This window comes from Emiliania huxleyi, assembly GCF_000372725.1.
Source record: "Emiliania huxleyi CCMP1516 unplaced genomic scaffold EMIHUscaffold_310, whole genome shotgun sequence".
Taxonomy (NCBI): Eukaryota; Haptophyta; order Isochrysidales; family Noelaerhabdaceae; genus Emiliania; species Emiliania huxleyi.
Window position 1 is genome coordinate 10,482 of NW_005199683.1, and position 23,308 is coordinate 33,789.

At 66.2% G+C, this 23,308-nt stretch overlaps 9 protein-coding genes across 9 annotated transcripts; 3 read left to right on the top strand and 6 right to left on the bottom strand.

The window, feature by feature from the left end:
- Positions 1 to 64: 64 nt before the first annotated feature.
- Positions 65 to 1,946, bottom strand: EMIHUDRAFT_116827 (hypothetical protein; the record flags this gene model as incomplete). Its single annotated transcript, XM_005774447.1, has 6 exons — positions 65 to 216; positions 283 to 348; positions 414 to 609; positions 829 to 1,075; positions 1,129 to 1,428; positions 1,501 to 1,946. The coding sequence occupies 6 exons, from the start codon at positions 1,944 to 1,946 to the stop codon at positions 65 to 67; spliced, it is 1,407 nt and encodes a 468-aa protein (XP_005774504.1).
- Positions 1,947 to 4,490: 2,544 nt separating this feature from the next.
- On the top strand, positions 4,491 to 6,519 carry EMIHUDRAFT_558010 (the record flags this gene model as incomplete). Its single annotated transcript, XM_005774484.1, has 7 exons — positions 4,491 to 5,051; positions 5,172 to 5,363; positions 5,432 to 5,522; positions 5,670 to 5,743; positions 5,811 to 5,913; positions 6,053 to 6,137; positions 6,228 to 6,519. The coding sequence occupies 7 exons, from the start codon at positions 4,491 to 4,493 to the stop codon at positions 6,517 to 6,519; spliced, it is 1,398 nt and encodes a 465-aa protein (XP_005774541.1).
- A 1,591-nt stretch (positions 6,520 to 8,110) lies between these two features.
- On the bottom strand, positions 8,111 to 9,062 carry EMIHUDRAFT_240495 (hypothetical protein; the record flags this gene model as incomplete). Its single annotated transcript, XM_005774448.1, has 3 exons — positions 8,111 to 8,689; positions 8,789 to 8,814; positions 9,023 to 9,062. The coding sequence occupies 3 exons, from the start codon at positions 9,060 to 9,062 to the stop codon at positions 8,111 to 8,113; spliced, it is 645 nt and encodes a 214-aa protein (XP_005774505.1).
- A 686-nt stretch (positions 9,063 to 9,748) lies between these two features.
- On the bottom strand, positions 9,749 to 10,414 carry EMIHUDRAFT_240496 (hypothetical protein; the record flags this gene model as incomplete). Its single annotated transcript, XM_005774449.1, has 2 exons — positions 9,749 to 9,901; positions 10,160 to 10,414. 2 exons carry the CDS (start codon positions 10,412 to 10,414, stop codon positions 9,749 to 9,751), a joined length of 408 nt encoding a protein of 135 aa, XP_005774506.1.
- A 1,317-nt stretch (positions 10,415 to 11,731) lies between these two features.
- On the bottom strand, positions 11,732 to 12,653 carry EMIHUDRAFT_458200 (hypothetical protein; the record flags this gene model as incomplete). The annotated part of the gene is made up of 1 exon (XM_005774450.1): positions 11,732 to 12,653. The coding sequence occupies one exon, from the start codon at positions 12,651 to 12,653 to the stop codon at positions 11,856 to 11,858; it is 798 nt and encodes a 265-aa protein (XP_005774507.1). The 3' UTR covers positions 11,732 to 11,855.
- A 963-nt stretch (positions 12,654 to 13,616) lies between these two features.
- On the bottom strand, positions 13,617 to 14,531 carry EMIHUDRAFT_240499 (hypothetical protein; the record flags this gene model as incomplete). The annotated part of the gene is made up of 1 exon (XM_005774451.1): positions 13,617 to 14,531. One exon carries the CDS (start codon positions 14,529 to 14,531, stop codon positions 13,617 to 13,619), a length of 915 nt encoding a protein of 304 aa, XP_005774508.1.
- A 766-nt stretch (positions 14,532 to 15,297) lies between these two features.
- EMIHUDRAFT_240500 (hypothetical protein) lies at positions 15,298 to 16,685 on the top strand (the record flags this gene model as incomplete). Its single annotated transcript, XM_005774452.1, has 3 exons — positions 15,298 to 15,624; positions 15,726 to 16,240; positions 16,577 to 16,685. 3 exons carry the CDS (start codon positions 15,298 to 15,300, stop codon positions 16,683 to 16,685), a joined length of 951 nt encoding a protein of 316 aa, XP_005774509.1.
- A 766-nt stretch (positions 16,686 to 17,451) lies between these two features.
- Positions 17,452 to 18,219, bottom strand: EMIHUDRAFT_240501 (hypothetical protein; the record flags this gene model as incomplete). Its single annotated transcript, XM_005774453.1, has 1 exon — positions 17,452 to 18,219. The coding sequence occupies one exon, from the start codon at positions 18,217 to 18,219 to the stop codon at positions 17,452 to 17,454; it is 768 nt and encodes a 255-aa protein (XP_005774510.1).
- A 2,007-nt stretch (positions 18,220 to 20,226) lies between these two features.
- Positions 20,227 to 23,049, top strand: EMIHUDRAFT_240503 (hypothetical protein; the record flags this gene model as incomplete). Its single annotated transcript, XM_005774454.1, has 6 exons — positions 20,227 to 20,595; positions 21,084 to 21,333; positions 21,580 to 21,855; positions 22,186 to 22,440; positions 22,510 to 22,835; positions 22,987 to 23,049. 6 exons carry the CDS (start codon positions 20,227 to 20,229, stop codon positions 23,047 to 23,049), a joined length of 1,539 nt encoding a protein of 512 aa, XP_005774511.1.
- Positions 23,050 to 23,308: the final 259 nt, after the last annotated feature.

A 23,308-nucleotide genomic window follows, 5' to 3' on the forward strand; every position in this document is an offset into this window, starting at 1 on the left:
CATCTCGCGATTGTCGAGCTCGACGCCCATCCCGCGAACTTGCGCCTATCAGCAGATCTTCCTATCACCACCAGCCCCCGGCCCACCCACCCATGGCACTCTCCACCGCCGCCTGCAACTCGTCCGCCGTCTGATAGTCGCGGCGCCGCTTCGCCACCGCCCTCTCCGCCAGCAGCTTCGCCACATCTGCGTCGTCAATCGTTGGCGACGGCGGCCCTAGTCGCAAGGCGTTCCTTCAGCCAGAGGCGCCCCTCTCGACCGTGCGCCGGCGGGACGACGCACCCTCCCGCGCGTAGCCCCCAGCATTGTCGCCAGACCAGGTGCGGCGGTCGTCGTCGACGTACACGCCTGCAGCGCACGGGGGCACCGCCTCAGCTGGTGCAGTGGAGGGCCCGCCGCCGAAAAGCGCGCACCCATCTCGGTCAGCTCCGCGTGGATCGAGTCGGCGAGCGCGTACTCGCGCTCGCGCTTGGCCGCCACCCGCTGCGCCACGAGCGACGCAACCACCTCGGCGTCCAGTCCCTCGCGCAGCGCACCTCCAACCTGGCGGTACGGCGCAACGTCGAAGCTCCCGCCGTCCGCCCGCCAAGCCTTGCGCCCGTCGTTGACCTGCCGCCGCCGCCGGGAGCCGCGCGCGTGTGAGGGATCCGCGGACGCGTGTTTGCGCCCGAGGGGGTCGGGGCCAGCCTGGGCCCTCCCTCCTCTCCCTCCCCGTGAGTGAGGGGGTCGGGGCCAGCCTGGGCCCTCCCTCCCTCCTCTCCCTCCCCGTGAGTGGCTTGAGGGTCTGGCAGCCCGGGACTCTGTTTGACGGGAGCGCCGCGCCTGCACGCCCATGTCGCGGAGCTCCTCGAGCAGCTCGTCCGCCTCTTCGAACCGCCGCGCCAGCTTGGCCTGCAGCCGGCGCCGCAGCAGGTCGTCGACCGCCTCCGCCTCCTCATCGTTGAGCTCGGCGCCGTCGTCCTCGGCGCGCGAGTAGTCGTGCCCCGCCGGGCCAAACTCGCGGAACGCGCGCGGGGCGGCCGCCTGCCTCTTCGAGCGCGTGCCACCGGCGGTCGCCGAGCCGTCCACCCACCACCTGCGAAGCGAGAGGGCGTGGGAGAGCAACGTCAGACGGCGCCGCTTCCGGACTGGCGCCTGTCTGGGCGCGCGCGTGCGCGCGTCTTTTCGCGGTCGTCGACGACGACGCCGTGCTCGAAGCGGAGCGTCTCGAGGATCTCGTCCGCGCGCGCGTAGTCCCTCTCCCTCCGCAGCGCGTCCCTCTCCTCGAGCAGCCGCTCCACCTCGGCCGCCACGTCGTCGGTCGCGCCGTGGCTGTCGTAACCGCCCCTGCCGCCCCGGCCAGCGCCGCCGCCCCGCCCGCCTCGCTCCCTCGAGGCGCCGCTGTCGACCCACCAGCTCTTCTCCCGGTCGTCGATCACCACGTTGTACCTGCGGCGCAACAGCGCGGCGGTGTGGCAGTCTGCGGGGCGAGAGTGCGCCCAGCCGAGGCGGTCGGCGCACCGCTCCCGGAGCTCGTCGCGGATCGCGTCCGCTCCGTTGAAGTCGCGCGAGCGCCGCAGATCGTCGCGCTCCTGCAGCATCGCCTCGATGTCGGCGGTGTCGCCGTCTGACCCGCCGCGGCCAGACTGCGCATACCGGTCGCCACCGCGATCTCCGCGGCGGCGGCCGTTGCTGGACGAGTCGTCGTCCACCCACCAGCTCTTTTGCCGGTCGTCGACGATGACGCGGAAGCGCGACCGCAGCTCCTCGCGGATCTCATCCGCCGCAGCGTAGTCACGCTCGCGCCGCATCGCATCCCGCTCCTCAAGTAGCGCTTCGACCTCGGAGCTCTCCGCCTCGGACAGGCTCGCCCGTACAAGCGCCAGCGGCGCGCGGCAGACGCGCGGCAGCGAGAGCAAACCCGGCTGCAGGAGTGCCGCCGCCGTTGCGGCCAGCAAGTGGAGCATGTTGGCGGGTGGCGCGAGGCAGCCTCGAGGTAGCTCGCGGTGATGTGTGAGAAAAAAGACAGGCGTAAGTGCTAGCCCTTTAGGCTTTATGTATGTTTTCTTCTCGCACCCTGCCTGGTTTCTTTCCGTTTTCCTCTTGTTTCCCTACAGCATCACTCTCTCGCCCCTTTGACCAAAATCTTATAAATTTAATGTCTGCCTTGCGCATTCAAGTGGTCGGCCCCCCGCCCGTCCCCGCTGACCACCCGACGCCTACAAGCCGGCGACCGGTGCGACGAATGATGCCGGCCCGCCCGAGGACCACAGGCTCGCGCTCGACCACCGGCGACCAGGCGCGTGGTGCCGCGCCAAACCTCGGCTCTCATCTGCGAGCGCGCTGCCCTAGGGGGGTTCCCGGCCCGTTCGCACACCGCGCGCGCCACGCCGGCGCTCACGTGTGCACTGATATAGTTCCTCGCCCTCCACCAAGAGCTGACTACGAAAACGCTCGCCCTCATCCAGGCAACCTCCCTCGGCCGCGGCGGTGCCCTGACGTACCCGACGCGGCCGCGGCCCAAGGGATGGTGCGTCGATGAGTACTTGCACGTGTTGTCTCGCAGCGCGACCACCGCGCCGTCAGGCGCGCCTAGCAAGAGTAGCCGCCGCCCAACCTGAGCCGTGCCGCAGGCAGGCGGGCGCATAGACGCCTCGCACTGGGAGCTCGAGCTGGACCTGGCAGTCGCGAACGCCTCGTACTCGTCGTCGCTGTTATTAATTGATGCTTTTTGCACGGCTGAGCCCCCCCCCCCCCCCCTCCCCCATCCCCCGCGCCCATTCCCTGCCCTCTCCCGCCACGCGCTCCGTCCGAGCCCTCCCCGCTCTTGCACAGGAGGAAAATGGAAATCTAATCAGATGGAAGCAGGAAGCTTCCATCCCGGCCGTGGTTCGAATCCACATGAGCCGATGGGTGAAGGGTGCGTCGGCGTGGAAAGCTCACCCATTGAGGAAGTGAGGTACTCGGCACCTGACCATCCCGGATCCTGCTGAACATGCTCCTCTTGTAGCTCGATCGGTCACACCGCCATCACCGCCGACGTCTCCCAGTGAGATGATGGAGAGGGGGGACGACACTGCTCGATCTACCCTCTGGGGTCCCTCAGCAGCGTGCACCTCGATCCTGTACAGTGTTTGTTATGACCCCCCCCGATGAACACACCAGTGAGGGAGGGCGAGACGATCGAGGGGTCCCGTACCATGCGGAACTGACCCTATCCAGTGCTCAAGTGAAAAAGAAAGAAAGAAAGAAAACAGACACGCCAAACGAGGGATGGGACGAGGACAGGGTCCCCACCTGCACGAGCAGGATTTTGGAAGGACGATCAGGGGGACAGGTGGGGCTCTCCTGCTCCTGACAAGGGACACGACAGGCTCGCAGCGCGGTGCGCGGTGGACTCCCACATCCACTGGCGGTCTCATCTCAGTCTAGCGACCTGCCTCCAGCTTGTCGCTGGCAGTCTCTCCTACCACAGGCACACTGACACAGGGGTGGCAGGGGCGGCGGCACGAGTCTCCCACATACTATGCGGGCCTCACTAGAGGTGCGGCCTGTGCGTGTCCTCGCCCTTGAGGGGGGAGGGGAAGGGGCTGTGTGTCTGAGATTTTTAGCAATACCAAACAACTCTAACACTCACACGTCATTTGGGGCCTGGAGCCCTGTTCACGCGCGCGCGAGACGTGCAGACAGGGTTGCCAGGTGAGAGCGAATGGCGCGGTTCACGCCTCGCACAACAGAGAGAGAGATGCGCTCTGCATGGTGGGACATAAAAGAAAGCGAGTACGTGGGCGAGTAGGCCGTGCGGTCGACGCTGCCGCGCGCGACTTTGCGCGCGAGGCGGCGCAGCTTGAGAACGGCGGTGGGCGAGAAGCCGCCGCCGAACGTCTCGTGGAGCAGCAGGTTGAAGTTGTTGCGCTTGACAAAGATCGCGTCGTGGTAGAAACCGCGATGCGCCTTGACGTAGCCGTGGCCGTTCTTGTGGTCGAAGGGTTGGCCGGGTTGCCCGCGCGCCTTGCAGCCCATGTTTAGGCGGCGGGCCTTCTCTTCGGTGTTGCCGAAGGCGTAGGAGTGGCCAACGGAGGCGGGCGTGCCGCCGCTCGAGGCGTTGCCAACGCCCGCCGAGGAGGTCTTGAGGAGGGGCGTCCAGAGCTTGACTTCATTCACCTCATCGCATCCTCCCGTGTCTGTGCATGTGTGTGTGTGTGTGTGTGTGTGTGTGTGTGTGTGTGTGTGTGTGTGTGTGTGTGTGTGTGTGTGTGTGTGTGTGTGTGTGTGTGTGTGTGTGTGTGTGTGTGTGTGTGTGTGTGTGTGTGTGTGTGTGTGCGTGTGCGTGTGCTCAAGTGCTCAAGTGGCGGTCGTGACTGCGGTTTCTAAATTCTCTTGCTGCCGGCTGTCCGCCCACCAGTCGTTGGACGCTCCGCCACCGTGGCAAGCTCCCACGTGGGCCTGCGCCGGCCGTCCAACCAGTTCTCGTCCGACCGGGCCCGCAGAGGCTCTGTCTGCCTGTCTGCATGCGGCGCTGCGCTGCCGCCAACCTCCGCCTCCGCTCCCTGCAAGGCCGCCACCTCAGCTCGCGCTCTTCCACGTCGCCCGCCGTCGTCTTCCTGGTCGCCGGCGAGGCGTCGGGCGACGTCATAGGCGGTCGCCTGATGCGGGCACTGCGCAACGAGTACGGTGGCGCCATCCACTTTGAGGGTGTCGGAGGCGACTCGATGCGAGCCGAAGGGCTAGCCTCCTCCCTCTTCCCCATGTCGGAGCTCAGCGTCGCCGGCTTTGCCGAGGTGCTCCCGTCGCTACCACGCATCGCTGCCCGGCTCCTGCAGACACAGCGCGCAGTCCGGCGTGCGCAGCCGCACGTCGTCGTCGGGATCGACTCAAAGGGCTTCAACCTCCGCCTGCTCCGCTCGCTCGCACATCGCCGCGCCGCCGCCGGCCGCAACGGCATCCCAGCGGCGCCTGTCCTCGTCCAGTACGTCGGCCCGTCGGCGTGGGCCTTCGGCGACGCAGACGCGCGGGCGGCGCGGCTGCGCGGAGGCGTGGATGAGCTCCTCGTGCTGCTGCCATTCGAGGAGGCGGCCGCAGCAGCGTTCGCCCGCCCCGCCCCGCAGCCCCGGCCCTCCTCCCCGCCCTCGCGCGCCAGCTTCCACCGGAGCACTCGCTGCCCACGGCCCCGCGCCTTGCCCCACCCCGAGGCGCTCTTTCGGCGCGCCGGAGTGCCCGCCACTTTTGTCGGACACCCGGCGCTCGACGACGTGGCGATCGGAGGCGAGCCGCCGGGCACGGCGGCGGAGCGGGCGGCCGAGGCGACGGCCTTCCGGCGCGAAGTCGGCCTCTCGCCGTGCGCGCAAGTCCTCTGCTTGCTGCCTGGTAGCCGTGCGCAAGAGGCGTGCGACTGCGGTGTGCGAGGCCAGTGCGTGCCTCTCGGCCACTCCGCGCGTCGCTGGGTCTCCAGGTGAGGGCGATGCTGCCGCTGCTGCTGCGTGGCGCGGAGAGGCTCGCCGAGCGGCGGCGGCGCGGCGAGGCGCTCTCTAGCCGCTGGGCCGGTCTCGCTCGAGGGGCGGCGGACACGCATGTCCGCGACACGTCCACGACATGTCTTGGGGCACGTCCCACAGGTCTCGCTCGAGGGGCGGCGGACACACAGGCGGCGGGAGGCGGCCCCGACCGGTCGCGAGTGCTGCCGCATCTAGGTCCGATCGAGCTGGTCGTGCCCGCGGCACCGGGGATGCGCGGCGAGGTCGATCGCATCGTGCTCGAGACTCTGGCGGGAGGCGCAGCGAGAGGCGCAGCGGGAGGCGTGAACAGGAGGTGTGAACGAGAGGTGTGAACAGGCAGCGAGAGGCACAGCGGGAGGCGGCGCGCGCTGCAGCGTGGTCGGGAGCGGGTCTCGCCGGGCTGCTTTCGGCGCCGCGGACGTCGCCATCGCCGCTTGCGGCACGCCGCTCGTCGCCGCGACGCGCCGAGTGGGGAGGGGTTTGGCTGAGCGGCGTTGTGGGCCTTAGGCACTGCGTTCCTCGAGCCGCTGCCCACCCCTCCCTCCCGGCGGCCCCACCGCACGCCGCCGCGCCGACAGGCACCATCAACCTCGAGCTCGCGGCGACGGGGGTGCCGCAGGTGGCCGTCTACTCGACCAGCTGGCTGACGGGCTTCGTGATCCGGCGGGACACGCCCCTCCACTGCCCTCGAGGGTACCCCAGGCCGCCCGCCCGCGCCACCCCTCCTCGCCACCCCTCCTCCCCGCGCCGCAGGCGCCTCCTCCGCCCTGTCCTCCGGCACGCTTCCCTCCCAAACATCCTCGCCGGCCGCACCCTCCTCACCGAGCTCCTCTTCGAAGACTGCACGCCGTGCCGCATCGCCGAAGAGGCAGACTTCCTCCTCGCCCGCCCCTCCCTCGCCCGCGCCGAGGCGGCTCAGATTCGGCAGCTGGTGCTGCCTTCCCTCCGCGCCGTCGGTGACGGCGGCGAGCCGCAGCTTGCAAGCCGCGCAGCCGCGCGCGCTTTGCTCCGCCACCTGCCCGAAGCGCAGACTTGTACATTGTAGAGACTCCGTAGTGCGTGAGGGTAGAGTAAATAAACAAATAAACGGTTGGGTAGTAGGGCTAGAGGGTCGCTCTACACTTAGCCTCTGCAGCGAGCGAGCGCTCAACTTAGCCCCCGCACGGAGCCGGGCTCAGTCCTCAGACTTAGACGCTGTATGGTCCCGGGGGGGCCATATGAACTTAGACGACACAAGGCCAACTCGGGTAAAACCCGGTATACCTGCAAAAGTCCAGGTTTACCCGAAAAAGAGGACGAGCACACACAGGCTTCACGCCTTCACCGTCACGCATTTGATTAAGCTTGAGGAGCTTCGTGTCATGTGAGAACTGTTTGGCTAGACGTCGCTCAAGAATGAAGGAGCAGCAACGAAAGTCGGAAGAGGAGGATGCTGAAGCGGCGATCGCTAAGCATGAAGAGGATCGATCGCCCGCCGCAGGCGAAGAAAATTGGGGGCTGCGCCGTATCGTTGATCACGGTGGGAGCCTCCTGGCGCCCCAGGCCGTGCCACGGCCGACTTAGCCGACGTAAGAGGCTCCCGCTGATCTTAGACCGCGCAAGCACCCCAGCGTGCCATGGCACACTTAGACCCGCTCAGCCTCGAGGCTCAGAACTTAGACTACTACGCAACCAGTAACAATATGAAATAAAACGGACACCTCTAGGAGATGGGTAAAAAACAGGTCCCCGCCCTGCGATCTTTGTGCAGGGTTCTTTGTGGGTGTGATCGGCGACTTAGCCGGGGTCGTCCTCCCGCTGGGGGACTAGCACCAGCCGTCTTCCACATGGTCCCTCGGAGGTCCCTGCTGCTCCTAATCTCTTCCCCACAGACCGTCTTCGTACATCCTCCTGCTGATCTCCGCAAAGTCCTGCTCCTTCCCTCATCTCGCCCTGCGCGTCTGCTCCGCCTCACCGTCGTCTGCCCTTCGTCGTCTGGCGGCTGGTGCTCCTCCATAGTGTCGGTTGAGGTCGCCGCCCTCCTGCCTCCTTGTGCCTCTTCCCAACCGGTTCCCTCGGCGGCCGATGCCGTCTGTACTCGATAGCGGTCCCGCCATAGCTCCCGCATTTGCGACGTGTGGCGGCGCGCGCACAAACATCACGCCGGGCGAAATTGCGAAGCGCGCAAAAGTGCGAGTGTCTCCCTCTACTCTGCGGCAGTCACTCTCTCCTGAGCCGCTGCACGCGGGCACCCCACGAGTCGGCAATGCTCGAGCAGGAGCTGCTCGGCGAGCTGTAGGCGGCCGGATCGCCCTCGCTAAAGCTGTCTGATGCTGAGAGAGCCCGCATCATTCCGCAAAAGTCGGTAGAGAACACCGTGCCTGCAAATGATGATGTGCATGCGCCTGCGATGGTCGACACAATGGTAGGCTGCCGGCCAGAAAAGTGGGAGCCGCGCACGACCAGCTCAAGTTCGTGAGCCGTGCAGGCTCGCCTGCGGCCCCACTCTCATTCTGTCGTGTGAAAGAATTTTAAGATCGCTCTTCTGACTGCCTAACGCTTGCGGCGGCAACTCTTCCGGCTCTGTGTGCTTTGTCTCTCCCTGAACGATTAAAATGTGACAAAAGGGATCGGTTTCCCGCAAAGCTAGACGCTATCTACGAGAAATTCAAGCTCGCGAGAGCTGCCCGCGCCGCAACGACACCGGCCGCCTCGCGGAGTGCCACCTCGAGCGACCGTAGCCTCTCGACCGTGTCGACCGTCTCAAGCAGCCGCTGCTGCTCCGCCGTGCCCAGCTCGCAACAAGAAGCCAGCGCAAGAGAGGCGTGTGATGGCGAAGCGGCGCCAGGCCTCAGGGATGTGAGGGGTCCATCCGCGGCGTCCGCGCCCCGGAGCGTGGCGAGCAGCGTCCACAGCTCTCCGTGGAGGCGCGCCGCCTCCTCTGCCGCCGCCTCGTCGAGCGGCGTGTCCGCGACGACGTCGAGCGCGCCATCGGACATCCGCCGCACCCGGTCGAGCGGGGTGCACTCGAGCAGGCCGCCCTCGCCGCACGGCAAGACCTCGGCGATGACACCAACGTCCGCCATTGGGCTGAAGGCGGGCTGGTAAAAGGCGGCGGCCCTGCCGCACGCGCCGCCGACCGGAGCAGAAACGAGATACGGGTGCGGGCTCTGCGGAAAGGGCACGACGCCGGCGAGCGGCAGCACCGGCACGGCGGCGTCGAGTCTCATCTGAGCCTGGGTGAGCAAGCCGGGAGGCGGCGTGCGGCGGAGGCCCCCGGGCGGCGCGGCCGCCAACGCAAAGCTTAAGAGAATTCATTGGCTCACGCGCGCAACTCTGCGCTGATCGTCCTTCCAAAATCCTGCTCGTGCAGGTGGGGACCCGGTCCTCCTCCCCCACTCCTTGGGGTTGTCTCGTTTCTTTCTTTTGGGCACGGGACTGGCGCGCACTGGAGAGAGAGAGAGAGAGAGAGAGAGAGAGAGAGAGAGAGAGAGAGAGAGAGAGAGAGAAATTTTCAAAAAAACCATAAAAACACGACTCTCACTTCTTGCGGTTAGTGGTGCGCTAACCGAGGATGCCCCTCGGAGTCGCGCCCGAGTCGCTCCTCATCGGGGTGTGTTCGTGACAGCCAATTCTGAAATAAGCTGTGTCCTTCTGTTTTCACGCTGCTCAGCACGCCCGCCGGTTAAGCTGCGGTGCAAAACTCTTTTTACCACCTTCAAGTACACCCCCAAGACTCCCCAAAACCGCCCAGGATGAGCTCCTGAGGTGCCAGTCCGCCCGAGATATGACCGGTTGAAGTTGGGGTTCCACGGTCAGGATGGAGGTGTCGAACTGGACCGGGGTCAGCCAGGGAGGAGGCTGACTTTGCGGCACCACCATCATCGGACGATGTCGACGAGTTGAGTCGCGCTCGCGGTAGCCAGATGACCTCTCATACTAGGATCATCGGCCATGGCCGCAGGGAGCGCGGGGGAGGGCGCTGGGAGCAACACGGAGCTCCGTTGGACGTTTTCAAGATTAGCGTGTCAGAGTGTGAATTCTTTGGAACTAGCCTTTGCGGCATGCGGGTCGTGCCGAGCTCTAAGAGAGCCTACATTACGTCAGTTCCCCACGGGTCTCGCTGCCTTTCGCGCAACACGCAAGCCCAAGTTGAAAATTTCCCAAAAGTAAAGCCGCGCTCGATGCGAGCGGAGACGGAGCGCCTTCCACTCGCTATCAATGTATAAGTCACGCAAGCGTACATAAGTGATCTCATCGCGAGACCACCGGGCTGACGCTGAGCGGGCTGACGATCAGGTGTGCCCAAAGAGCTCGACCAGCAGCCTCTCTGTCTGCTGGAGGACTCCACCGGACGGAGTCAGGTCGAGCGCCTCGTGAGCGCTGCGCAGCACCACCAGAAGAGGGCCGTCCGCCAGCGAGAGCTCCGCCCGGATGCGACGCACGTTCTCCATCAGGAGCGACGGGCGCGCGAGAGCTGGAGCGGGGGCTGCCGGCGCAGCGGCGGGCGCGTCGGTTCTGGCTGGCGCTGCCGCCGGGGCGTGTGGTGGCCGTGGCCGTTGAGCCAGTCCCGGCGGCCCTGGCGCCGGTGGCGGCCCTGGCGGCGTCGGCGTCGGCTCTCGGGGCGGTGGCGGCTGTGGCGGCTGTGGCGGCTGCGGCGGCTGCGGAGGCAGCCCCGGCGGCCGCTGCGGCGGCGGGGAGGGCACTCGACGCAGCGGGGCCTGCGCCGGCGCCGGCGTGTAGGACGCGGGCGGCACACACGCCTTAGGCGGCAGCGCACGTGCCCCAGCCGGCGGTGCAGCCTCCGCCTCCCGCGGTGCAGCCTCTGTCGCCTCTGCCGCCGTCCCGACTCGGCTGGGCTTGGCCGCCGCCGTCTCTTCGACTGGAGCTCGGCAGAGCGGGCAGGTGGTGTTTGAGGAGCCCTTGCGCAGGGTCTGTGCAAAGGAGCTGCAGCCCGACATCCACTCGTCGAGGCAGCCGCCACACCTGCGGCAGGGCGGCCCTGGCTGAGCAGGGGCGGCGCTCACACAACCGCTTTGGCGGGCGCCGCGCACGTCGAGTGGCGGCAAGGCAGCATCTCGATGTCGGCCTTGTTTTCGAAGCAAATCGGGCAGTCCTCCAGCAGAGCAAGGTCGCATACGGACAGCGAGAGTGCCTTCTTCCGGTTCGTCTGTCCGACGGCTCTCCACTTTGCCGGTTGCGGCGACGGTGCTTCTGGCCCGGCGTGGGGAATGTCCGCCTGAGACTCTTCTCGCGCCGCCTCCCTAGCCGCCGCCGAAGCCGCTCGAGCCTCCGCCTCTGCCGCCTCCGCCGCCGAAGCCGCCTCTGCCGCCGCCGCCGCCGCTTGCCGCCTTGCCGCCTCGGCCTCGGCGGCCTTTTTCGTGGCTTTTGCAATTTCGGCCTCAATCGCGGCGATTTCCCAGTTGTCGGCCATAATCTCCCTGTTGGCGGTAGCTCGCGACGCGCCGTCTCTGCGTGGCGCGCTGTCAGGTAGGTGCGCGCACTTCTTGCGTGCGAGAAGAATTAAGAAGAAAACTCCCTCGCACGACACTGGGCGAGAAGAATTTTGCTACTTCGCGGCCCTCTCGAGTCGCCGGACTCAAAAGACACCGCCACATTCCTGAGACGAGCGAGGGCAGCCTCCTTAAAGGCGAAAGGGTCTAGATTTGGAGCGCTCGCCGAAGAGGAGTACTTGTAGTATAGTAGGGTGAGAATTATGAAAAACGCCGGAATTCGGACGAGTACTCTCGCCTGCACAAACCTCAAACGACAAAATAGCGCCCATGATTGCATGCATGCACGCTGCCCGCACTCACGCGTCACGGACCCCATACCCGAAAGAAAGAAAAGGGAGCTGAAACCCGGTACGCGGGGCTAACCCTCGGAGACCGTGTTTACTTTACGGCCCTTTCCCTGCGAACGCGCACCCCCCAGGGCTAGGGCTCTCTAGCCCGTAACCCGATCCCGATCATCCGGCCCGCTGGGTGCGCTTCTTACTCCCCGGCCCTAGCCCCGGCCCTGGATGTGAGGCTATAATGTGACTGCACGCTCCGTCCAAGTGCTCCAAGCAAAACTCTCTCTCACAGCAGACAGGCTCGACACAGGTGCGGACTGGTGCGCGCTAGTACTACCACAGGCAAAGAAAGAATTCGCACCCACTTGTGTTTTCTGTGTTCTTCCTATCCCGAGGTGGCAAGCAATATGCACAATGGGGTCCCCCGTCCCCGAGCGCGAGCCGCGGCCCGCGCTTTGTTCCTGTCTCTTCTCTCTGCAGACTCTCTCTATTTATACGGATTTCGCGGGAACGACCGAAGACAAACGTTATGCGCACAGAGACCGATTGTGACGCGAGTCCGGTCACATGAGGCACGGGAGGCTTGGCCCCAGGCATGTCCATAACTCTCACACGGTCTCTCCCCTCTCATTTCTCTGCACGTGTGTCCCATGCCCACGGCTTATCGCCTCTCTGGCCTCTGCGCTCATCGTCAGCGGTTTTCCATCGCCCGGATTGATCTCCTGAAGCGCCTCCCGCTGCGGATCGTAGACCCACTGCCGTGCATACGTCGTGCGTGCCGGCTGCGCGTCCACTGAGTTCACGACGCCTGCTGTCAGCATGCGCTGCGAGTATCCTGGAACAAAGTCGATGCCGAGATTGCAGTCGAGACCCCGATTCTCGGGCAGCGTCGTCACCGGGCGGAAGAGCTTGCTCAGATATTTACCCGCCTTCTCCTGCAGGGCTTGAGCTACTTCAGGGTTGCCGCGCCTCTCACCGGCCATCACCAGGCACAGCTTGATGTAGTTGGCCATGAAGTTTGGCTTCCCAGGTTGAAGCTTCAGCGCTGTCTCATACGCTGCGGCCGCCTGGTCATACGCTGACGCGCCGGCTCGCTTGTATGCGAGCGCCAAGTTGTTCCAAGCAGTCGCCAGCCTATCCGGTGGCTCGGGCGGTAGCGCACAGTTCGCAGGCTTGACCGAAATCTGGATGAGATGCTCAGTGTCCTGCACGGGCGCTATCGCCACAGGCGCGCGGCCAGATGCGAGCGGGCCGAGCACGAGGCCATGCCTGCCGTTGAGCTCGGGCTTGCTGACGAGACCGTGAAGAATCACCATGACGCCGCGGACGAAGCTCTCATCAGGTGGGTCGAGCACGCACCCCTGAGTGCGCCACCGCTCAAAGTCGACGGCGGTGATGGTTGGCATATACATGCGACGGACCGTCCTACAAAAGCTACACACGACGCGCGAGAGCGCACCGAGGCAGGCCACCGCCGCGCCAACCGCACATAATGAGAAAGAAACGATCCAAGACAGCGCTGGTGCGCTTCTTAGCTCCCCGGCCCTGGATGTGCGGTTAATGACTGCACTCCAAGTGCTCCAAGAAGCAACTCAGACAAACTCAGACCCATGCTAGTAAATGAATGCAAACCAGTGACTCGCGTCACTTTTAGCTTACTGGGAGAAAAGAGATTGTACGCTTTTTTGACAAGTGACACTTGCACATCTGTCGTCGCTGGTGACAAATGAATGCGCGTCTGACTGACACGGAGCGTGCAGCACGGGATGACCAAGCGCGGGCGGAGATTGATAACCGCAAAGCAGAGCAGCGACGGATGGCTGAGGAAGCGTCCGAGCAACGTTGGCAAGAGATGTGCTGGATGAATGCGCCTGCCACGGCGAACGTGCCAATGCCGGCGCATGTTCGCCGTGGCAAGCCATGGTATGGCGTCGATCATGCAGAAGTTCCGACTACGCAAGACTACAATGTGCCGCATTGAAGGTCGTGCGCTTGCTAGTAGAGAAGAAGGTGCGTCGCTGTCCTCGACGCTCGAGATTGAGTCCTCTGCCAATCGATTGCTCTGACGCGATCGACACAAAATTTAATCCAAGCGCGACGAGACTGTACACCATGCTCCATGGATGCGCCGTTTTGCCGCGGGGGCCGCGGGGCTCCCGGTCCCTGCCTGGTCCTGCCGGTGCCGCGCTCTGCGCGTGTGTGCGGCCCGCGCGTCCCGCGTCGCGCGTGCCCGTGTCCTAGTCTGTGTCCGTCCTGTGGCGCGTGGAGATGCGAGGGTCGCCCCCCGCACCCCCTTTGTGTGTGTGTGGAGACGTTTACCTTACACCTTACCGACCTTACCTTACCTCTACACCGGACCACGACTCTCGCTACCGCACGCGGACCCACAGTGACCGCCATCCGCGTGGGGGCCGGGCAAGACCTCGCTCCTCGGCCTGCACCCGATACGCCTCGGTCTCGTCGAAGAAGAATGGATCGCAGGAGACGAGCTCAAGACCCGCAGGGACCAGGCCGTCCTCGAGCTCTCGACGCGTCAGCCTGACGGGCCCTCGCTCTTCGGGCTCGTCCGCGTTGCCGGTGAGGAGCAGCAGCGTGCCGCCCAGCCGCAGCACCCCGGCGACGGCAGCGCCAGCGGCGACGATGCTGACCTGTCGGAGGCACTGGTAAGTCTGGCAGTCGAATGCGAAGTCGAATGCGCCCTGGAGCTCATCGGGCGGAGCCAGCAGATCCGCCTCGAGCACTCTGGCGTTTTGCACCCGAGAGCGGGTGATGGCCTCCTGCGCTGCGACGACTGCGACCGGCGCGATGTCGACGCCGGTGACGGCCCTTGCAGCACCGGCGAGGCACACAAGGTTTTCGCCCGTGCCGCATCCGAGCTCGATGGCGCTCACTGAACCATCGAGCGCGCCGCTGGCGAGGTGCTCCACCAGAGCCGTGGTCGGCTTGCCGGACCTCCACGGCAGCAGCTCCAGCGTGCCACGAGCGCAGCTCAGGTGCGGCGCGTGCCAGCCCTCGTAGAACCCGAGCCACTTGCGGCGCCGCAGCCACTCCTCCTGGTCAGACTTCCGAAGGCGCTCTCGTAGTTGGGCGCGCAGAAGCTCAGAGATGGCCTCCGCCTCTTGCGCCGTGCAGAGCCCGAGCGACGGCGCCGTGCGCACACCGCCGATGGTCCCGGAGGCGACAGCCCGGGCGCCCGCGTCGGCCAGTGCCGCGAGCCGGTCCGCGACAAAGTCCCAAGGCTCGGCCGGCTGGGTGGCTGCGATGAGGCCAACCAGGTCATTCATCACGTCCTCCACTTTATGACGCCGTAGGTACTCCCTCAGGTCTTCCTCAGCACACATTCCGGCCCTCAACCGTGCAGGCCGAACAGCGCCCACCCAACCCCGAGGACGTCTTGCCAGACAGCAGGAGCTGGTTTTGAGATGGTAACCACTGGTCCGGCTCCTACCCGGATAGGGGGTACCCGGATACGGGGTCTGTTGGCACTGGCTGGCCCCTCCCAGATAGGTAGGTAGGTTGGTCTTGTTTGGCCCAAAAGGGCCCTGCAATAGGTAGGTACCCCGTTTGATCTTTTTTCGCTTCGCTGCGCGGCCTGGGGATAGGTAGGTAGGTAGGGCGTTTTGGCGCGAGTCAGTGCCAACAGACCCCCTATCCGGGTAGGAGCCGGAACCCAGGCCGACATTGGGTTCGGGCCCCCGATAGGTAGGGGGTCAGTTTGTTGTTTCTTCACCTACCTACCTTCCTGCATACACACACACCACCGTATTGCGGGACCCTCCGCTGCCGTCAAAATCGGGCCGAACAAACCATGGGGTGGCTCCAACGGGTGGGTTCAGACCCCCTATCCGGGTAGGAGCCCGAACCCTGGCTGGCACCAACACACAAGAAGCCAACACACAGGCACAGCGAATTTTACGACGGAACTCCCTCGCACGACACTAGGCACAGGACTGGCGCGCACTGGCTAACTAACAAAGGCCAATGTGGGAAGAAAGAAAAGAAAAAGACGGACAGCGACACGGCGGGCGGCTCCCGGGTCCGATAATACATATGTCACGATTCCTCCTCGCGCCCACGCTCGCCGTCGGTGCTTGGTCGCCGACGCTAACCGCCTGGTCCTTACCGATTGGCGGCAGCAGCGGTGCTGGCGGCTTCGTGGGTGAGGCCTGGGGCAAAGTCGGGAACGTGCAGGCCTTGCGCGAGCGGCTCACGGTGCGCGGCAACAACCGGCTGTACGCAGTGGCAGAGATCCCGAGCAAGGAGAGACCCAAATGGTCAGACTTCTCGTACCTCCGCCTGCCGCTGCTCAACCGCCGCCTCGCCTTCGAGGTTGACCTCTCTGCCGTCGGCTGCGGCTGCAATGCGGCCGTCTACCTCGTGGCCGCCTCTAGATGCTCGTTTCGCCCTTCTCACGCCCTCTGTCAATAGCCTGCGGCACTAGTCTCTCGCCCCACCCGCACCGCCCTGCTTCGCGCCAGGTTGCGATGCCGCCGCGGCCGGGCGCAGACGCCTCGATGTACTGCGACATCCAGGGCTACGATGCGGAGCCTTGCCTCGAGATCGACCTGTTGGAGGCCAACACCAAGGCGGTGCAGGCCGCGCTCCACACCACGGTAGGGCGAGGCGGCCGAGCGGGCAGCTGCAACCAGGACGGCTGTGTCGCCAATGCCGGTAACACCGCCGCCTCGGCCGGCCTCTATGGGCTGCATGCGCCGCGCATCGACACCGCCCGGCCTTTCACCGTCAGCGCCACGTTCGACGAGGGCGGGGCATTCGACGTGACACTCGTTCAGCAGCAGGCCAGCCTTCTCTTTTTCGACCCGGCGGCCGTCAACGGCAGCGCCTCGCCCGACGGCTTCCCGGCGCCGGTTCCAGCTACCGACCGCGCCCGCACAAGAGCAGCGCTGTCCGGCGGCATGACGTTGGTCGTGTCGCTTTGGAGCGCGGACGACCTGAGCTGGCTGGATGGCGGCTGCGACGCGGCGCACCCGAGGTGCAATATTTCCACGGCCACATTGCACGTCTCCGACGTTCGCGTCACAGACGTGCCGCCGCCGCCCGCGCCGCCGCCCGCGCCGCCGCCGTCGCCTGCGCCGCCGCCGTCGCCGCTGCCGTCGCCCCAACCGCCGCATGGAGCGCGGCTGTCGCCCAGTCCTCCGACTTCAGTCCTCGGCGGGCCTGTGCGGCTTGTGCTCGGGGCGACGCTGCTCGCGCTCGCTGCAGCCATGCAGTGCGGGCTGGCTGTGTGGCGTCGGCTCTCTCACAAGGCGAGGGGGTTCGACCAGCCGGGCCGTCGCGCGCTTTGGCATGGGCGGAAGTCGAGCCGAAGGCGGGCCGTCGAGACCGCGGAGACGTTCGAGGAGGAGGGGGGGGGGGAAGAGGAACTAGAGGCGGACGCTCCGGCGCCGCCGAATGCCCTGCAGAGCTGGACCATTTAGTCCACAGCAGGCGCGAATGGCTCAGGGCCTGCAGAGTCATCCGATCTGACTCGAGAGAGATTGAGCGAGTACACGAAGAGGTGCCGACTAGGCGGGCCGTACACAAGGGGAGAGGGAGTTGGCGCCAGAGAGCGGGTGTCGGTGGACGTCCGGCGCGCAGCCACCAGCCAGGGGGGGTTGCGTCCGGTCTCCGCACTCCGGCGCGCGGGTGTCGCCGCGGTGCGCGGTGCGGCGACGCACCGCGACTGGAGGGACTGGCTTGCCGCTAACCCTAACGGCCAAGTGCTGAGTTCACGGCGGAGATCTAGTTCTTCTCCAACGACTCTCTCTGCTCCACACACACGATCTCTGTGGCATCCGCTGCTCTATACCGCTATCGTGCTAATGCGCGGATCCCGCGCCATGCGCGCCGCGGGCGCGGCGCGGGGCCGCCCGCTGGCAGCGGGGGGGAGTCGGAAACGCAAAAAGTGAGTCGCAGTGTCCGTCCCACGCCCACGCGCAGCTTCGAGACACGAGAGAGAGGAAAGTAATGCGGAAAGGACGAATAAAAACGTGTCCCGCTCCCGGTGTGGGGCGCTGGGGCGGGGCGGGCGGGGATGGGGCCCGCGCCCCTTTTGGGAGCAGTCAAGAAGGGCGTGTTGCTCGCCTGTCCACAGAAGCGACCACCGTCTGACACACGCACAGCACACAGCACAGTCGCGTCGGTGACACTCACAGTCCCCTAGAGAGTCCCACGCCCACAGAGTCCACCCGAGACGGCTCCTGCTCACGCCCTCGCCCGGCACGCAACCACGGCACCGACTCCGAGCGCGGCCACGCCGGCTGTTATGGCGGTCGCCGTCACCCCCCAGCACCGCACCGACAGCACGACCGAGTTGTTGAGGTCCATGAATCGCGCCGCCTCCGCCTCGAGCGTCGCGAAGTGCTCCGGCCACTCCTTGCCGATCGCCGTGAAGGTGTTCTTGAAGCTCTGCCGCGCCTTCTTCATGTCCTCCGCGACGTCAAACAGCCTGTGCTCGCAGCGCGGGATCGCCTTCCGCACCTTTGCCTGCGTCGCCTTGCCGCCTCCCACCACCAGCGCACCCCAGAGAATGAAGGCGGCCGCCACCAGCGACACCGCGTCGGCCGACTCGATGACGCCCACATAGGCCTCCGTCGCCGCGGTGCGCGCCCTCGAGGCCACCTCCCGCCAGCCCTCGCCGTACAGCTCACGCAGGTCCGCCTCATAGCCGGGGGCGACCCGCAGACCGAGGCCGAGCACCTTTGCCACCATCGGGTCCGAGCTGTGCCGGTCAAGCTGCGCCTCGAGTGCCACGGACAGAAAGTAGAACTGCGTGATGGCGCCCGCGTAGAGCCCCTCCTCGAGAAAGATGAGGGGCAGCTTCAGCATGCGAACGCGGTTGCCAAAGGTATGGCCAGTCTGAATGGACTTCATCATCTTTCCGTACAGAGGCGGCCCGCCGCGGTGGCCGACAGGGACCTCCTCGGACTCGACCTTCATGGCAGTCTCAGCGGCGAGGTACTCGGTCGCCATATGTCGAGCACTTGGCGAGCTCTGGCACTCGAAGCCACACGGATAGTGTACCCGCGAACGCCGCAAACAGGAAAAGTCGAGGAAGCGGGAAAAAATGGTTTGTTGAACACTCTGCCGGATGGCGACGGCTAGCACCACCACTCCTCTCCTTAAAGTCCCTGTGTGGCGGCGGCGTGCCGTCCTCCCATCCCTCCTGGGGACCTCTGTTTTCTTTCTTTCTTTCGGATGGAGATGAGACGCCAGTGGAGTAGGGAGTCCACCGAGCACCGCGCTGCGAGCCTGTCGCTGTCCCTTGTCAGGAGCTGAGCCCTGGCCTCGACAGAGAAACCAAACCTCGACGTCTTCCAAGTCGAGAAATTTTCTCTTTCCCAACTCGACACCTCGACACCTCCTGCCGAGAGATGGTAGTACCCCACCTTCACCCGTCGTCCCATGATTTCTTTTTTAGTTACCCACAAGTAGGGTAGGTAGGTAGGTAGGTAGGTAGGGGCACCGCAGGGGCCGGTCAGGTTTTTGCAGAATTTCATGATGAGGGCTTCCGCGTCTTCCACGCACAGTGCGTGCGTGCGATGTGTCGTGTCACTCGCAAGCACGTGTGGGAGCACCACATCACGACTGGCGAACTCTGCGCCAGGCTAGGTCTCGACTTCATCGACTACTACATCGACCGACGCCGGCTGGGCTGGCTCGGGCATGTCAGCAGGATGGGTTTCGATCGCCTACCTCGTCGCATGCTCTCATCGTGGGTGCCTCACGGCCGGCCGATCGGGTGCCCCAACATGACGTTTGGGCGCAGCATCCGCACCGCGCTCGACAAGTTCCACATCGACCGCTCGAGGTGGCCCGAGCTCGCCGCCGATCGCTCGGCCTGGCGCCAGACGCTGGATATACTTTTGTCTGTGGTGATGCCTTTCCCTGAGAACGCACACAACGCCTCGTGTGTATTGCCCTGTGTCCCGCGAGTGCGTGTGCCCCGTCGTCCATGCTAGGACGTGTGTAACACTGACTGACTCATGATGCACGGCCGCTACGCAAAAAAAGAATCTGCCCAGGGTTTTGCAAAAAAAGAATACAGTCGCGCACCTCCTGACACTGGGGGGTTGTATCAGAGGGGGGGGGTCTGAGGCAAGGGGGCCCAGATCTGCTCGTCTCAGAGGGTACCCTCTGTGCCAAGAGAGGCCATCCACGAGCGGCTCAGAGGGTGCCTGGGCCGACCCTCTGAAGGCCTGTGCCGCCAAGCCAGCCTCTCTCGGCGCAGCCTCTGAGGCTACGGGGACCCTCTGAGACGCCAAGGCAAGCCCCGCGAGGCCGCTCCTCAGAGGGGTGGCATTTCAAGTCTCTCTCAACCACAGAAAAAGAATTTGTGCGCGGGAGTTGACGGAACTGTAGAATCTGTCTCTTCTCTACTCTGCGCGAGGCGCCCCAGCTGTGGCGAGGCACCCAAGATGCGCATCAGAGTCCGGGTCAACGGTGTGGAGGGCGGTGCCACGCTTTCGATCGGCGCCGAGGCGGGCGTCAAAACGGAGTCAGAGCTCGTTGCGGCGGCCGCGACCAAGCTGCTTGGCGTGGATCCGACGCAGTCGATCGACGTCAGCAAAGCAAAGCTGTTCCTTTCCGGAGGCGCTGTGAAAAGTCGTAATGTTTTACTACCCCGCCCCTCCCCGCCCTCACTGGTCAGCGCCGTTCGTGGAGGGCTAGGCAGCTCCGCCTCCGCCCGGGGCTCTCGCCTCTGCCGTGAGGGGGGGCCACCCCCCACCCTCTGAGGTCAAAGCCCTCTGTGCCGCGCCAAGACGGACCATCAGCCAGGGACCCTCTGAGGCCAAAAGCAGCCAAGAGAGGCCATAGAGGCGGCACAGAGTCAGAGTCAAACCCTCTGTGCCGCCAAGGCAGGGGTCCGACCCGTCCTCAGAGGGGGGTCTGAGGCCTCAGCCTCAGAGAGTGTACAGCCCCCCAGTCTCCTGACTCGCTCAAGCGAGAGGCAATAACTGTGCACGACAGGATTCCGGCATGCCGGCGCGCGCCTCGTGGGCGACTCCGCCAGAGGTCGAGTCGCTCTCGCACGGGGACCGGATGCGACTGGCCCGGCTGCGCGAGATCAAGGCGCTGCTCGAGCGCAAGCAGCATGCGACAGAGGCCCGAGCCCCGACGCCGCCGCCACCACAGGCGCCGGTGCCGGCGCTGCACCGCCCACGCAAGCCCTCCCACCCGGAGCAAACGCTGCGGCCGGCCATCTCTCCGGCCGCGCTGCGGCGCGGCCTCGCTCTCTCCCGCGCACGCGCGCAGCGGGCTGGCAATGCGGCGAAGCTCAACGTACTCCGCACTGGGGACGGCGCCGCCGCCTTTGAGCGGCAGATGCGCATTCGAGCCTACGCCAAGGTTCAGCGCCGCTTGAACGGGATCGCCGTTCCCTCCGCGAGCGGCCGGCGAGACCGATCGCCGAACCGCGAGATTGAGACGCAAACCGACGACGCGCCCCTTCCTGCGTGGACGACCGACGCACAGCAAGGCGTTTCCAGTAGCAGCGGCGGCGGCGGCGGCGGAGGAGCCGGCAGCAGCGGCGGCGGCGGCGGCAGCGGGGGCGGCAGCGGAGCCGGAGGAAGCGGAGCAGCCCGGGGGGAAGGTGCCGGCGGAGGCGGCGGTGGTGGCGGCGGTGGTGGCGGCGGCGGCGGTGGTGGCGGTGGTGGCGGCGGCGGTGGGGTCAGCGGCGAGGATTGGGTGCGTAGCGGTGGCGGTGACGACGAGTGGAACCGGACGATGCTTGCCTGCGACGAGCAGGCCCTGGACAACCTTGCCGAGGCGGGACCTGCACGCCTCGAGAGAACGAGACGCAGCTGTCCTCCTCACGCGCCCCCCTCTCGCCGCAGGCGGACCTCGCGTACCTCGAGATGGTGCGCACCAAGGCGGGGCTGCACCACCAGACGGCGGGCGCGCTCGCCACGTCCGAGGCGGAGCAGGCGCTGGCGGAGAGCTGGCAGCAGCTGATCCTCCTCCGGCTCAAGAGCCAGAAGCTGCAGCTGCAGCAGCGCGCGCGGCCAATGACGGCGGAGCAGCGCGCTGCCATCGAGGCCGACATCATGCAAGAGACGTCGCGGATCGCAACCACGCTCCAGGAGCGTCTCCACCCTCTCCGCACACGCACCGCAGCCTCCCTGGCTTGTTGACCCTTGAACCCCTCGCCGCCGCAGGAGCAACTCTCGTCGCTCCGCGTCGCCACCGAGGATGGAAGCGGCGGCGGCGGCGGCGGCGGCGGCGGCGGCGGCGGCGGCAGTGGTGGCGGCGGTGGCAGTGGTGGCAGTGGCAGTGGCGTCGCTGACGGCGGTGTCGCTGGCGGCAGCGACAGCCAGCTGGGCTTCGCCGAAGCCACCAGCGCTGCTTCCGCGGATGCCACCGACGCAGACAACGTCAGTGCAGCGCCTTCGGCGGCCCCCTCGCGGCAGCTCCACTCTCTGCTCGAGGAGGGCTGCGGCGCTGCTGGAGCAGAGCCAGGGGCGGAGCGAGGGGCGGGAGGGGCAGAGCGAGGCGGCGAGGCGTCGTCGCCCGGGAAGAGCGGCTCGCAAGAGACGGAGCTCGCAGCCGCCGCCGCAGCGGTGGCCGCGGCGCTCGTCAAGGTGATGCCATCGAGTGCAGTGCCACCGAGTGCGGTGCGCTGCGAGGACAGCGGCGCCCGTGACGCGCCCCCGCAGCGTGCAAGCAAGGCGCGCGCTTCCGAGCGGTCAGAGCGGAGGGAGCGAAGGCAGCAGCGGGGACAAGAGCGGAGGCAGGAGCGGAGGCAGGAGCGGGGCGGGGCGAGCGGATTGCGCCGGCCGAAAAGCGCGCCGCCCTCAGTCCGCCGGCCAACAGCCTCAGCCAAGGCTCTGCCCCCAGCCAAGCACCCGACGTCGCGCCAGCGCCCGTCGAGCTCCCCGCGCCAACTCGCGCCGTCGGGCAAGAGCCGCCCGTCGAGGCCGCCGTCCGCACCGGGCGGAGGCACGCGCGGCGGCGGCGGAGGAGACGGTGCGGCCAGCGCCCTCCGCATGAGGCGAGCGCTTTCGCGCGCCGAGCGGGCGCTGCTCGAGGAGGACGCAAAGCTCAGCCGGCTGCAGATCCGCTCCTTGCGCGGCGCAGAAGGGGTCGGCAACGGCGCTGCTCTGCGTGGAGAGCGCGAGCTTCGCAGTTTGCACGCCGCGCTATCGCACTCTCACTCGCTGCTCGCGTCGCTGCAGTCGGAGCTGGCCGTCTTTGGTGCGTGCTCGCACAAGGATGATTCGCCGTACGCGCAGCCCAACGGAGCGGCTCGAGCCCCTCGCGCAGGCAAGGCGCCCGCCACGCCGCTTTCTGCTGGCGGCGCGGGGCGTGGTGGCAGCCGCCAGACGGGTAGAGGGTCGATCGGCGCGGGCAGTGCAGTCCGGCACAGGCAGCCCGCGGCTGCCGTGGCGAGCTGCACGGCGAGACGAGCCTCTGGCCATGGAGGAGCGTTCGGTCGGGCGGGGCGGGGTGGCGAGGAGGAGGGCGGCAGAGAGGGCGAAGTGGACGGGCTAAATTGGGGCGACGAGGGCGTGGACGACGAGTGGGATGAGGGTCTCAACGAGGTGGACGAGGCGGCGGCGCTCGAGCCACACCTCAGCCTCGACGAGCCCGTCCTCGTCGACCGCGGCGCGGCGGGCGAGCGGCGCGGCTCGGTGCGAGGCTTCGTCAGAGGACTACCCCCGCGCGTGGTGGTGAGCATCGAAGAAGGCGGGGAGGTGGAGCTCGAGCGTAGCCGACTGACGCGCGCCTCGTCCCTCGAAGTGTGGTGCTAGCCTCGAAGGTACAAGCTATGCTAGTAGCCTCTTAGCTAGCGACGAGTTTTGAGCCGCCGCGCGGCGCGGAATATGTGGTATGTGCCGCCACATTTCCCGTGTATGTCACAGCTCACAGGGAAGCAGAGCTTGTATTTTGACAGTTTATTTATAATGTATTACGGCTTACGGTTACGCTTCTGTGCTCTCGCACGAAAGGCGGCACCACAGACCACACCTCACCCCGCTGCCCCCCGTGGCCCGTGGCCGTGCAGCATGCAACTGCGCGAGAAAAAAAAGCTAGCGGCGGCCGCCTGGCCGGTCTCGGACCC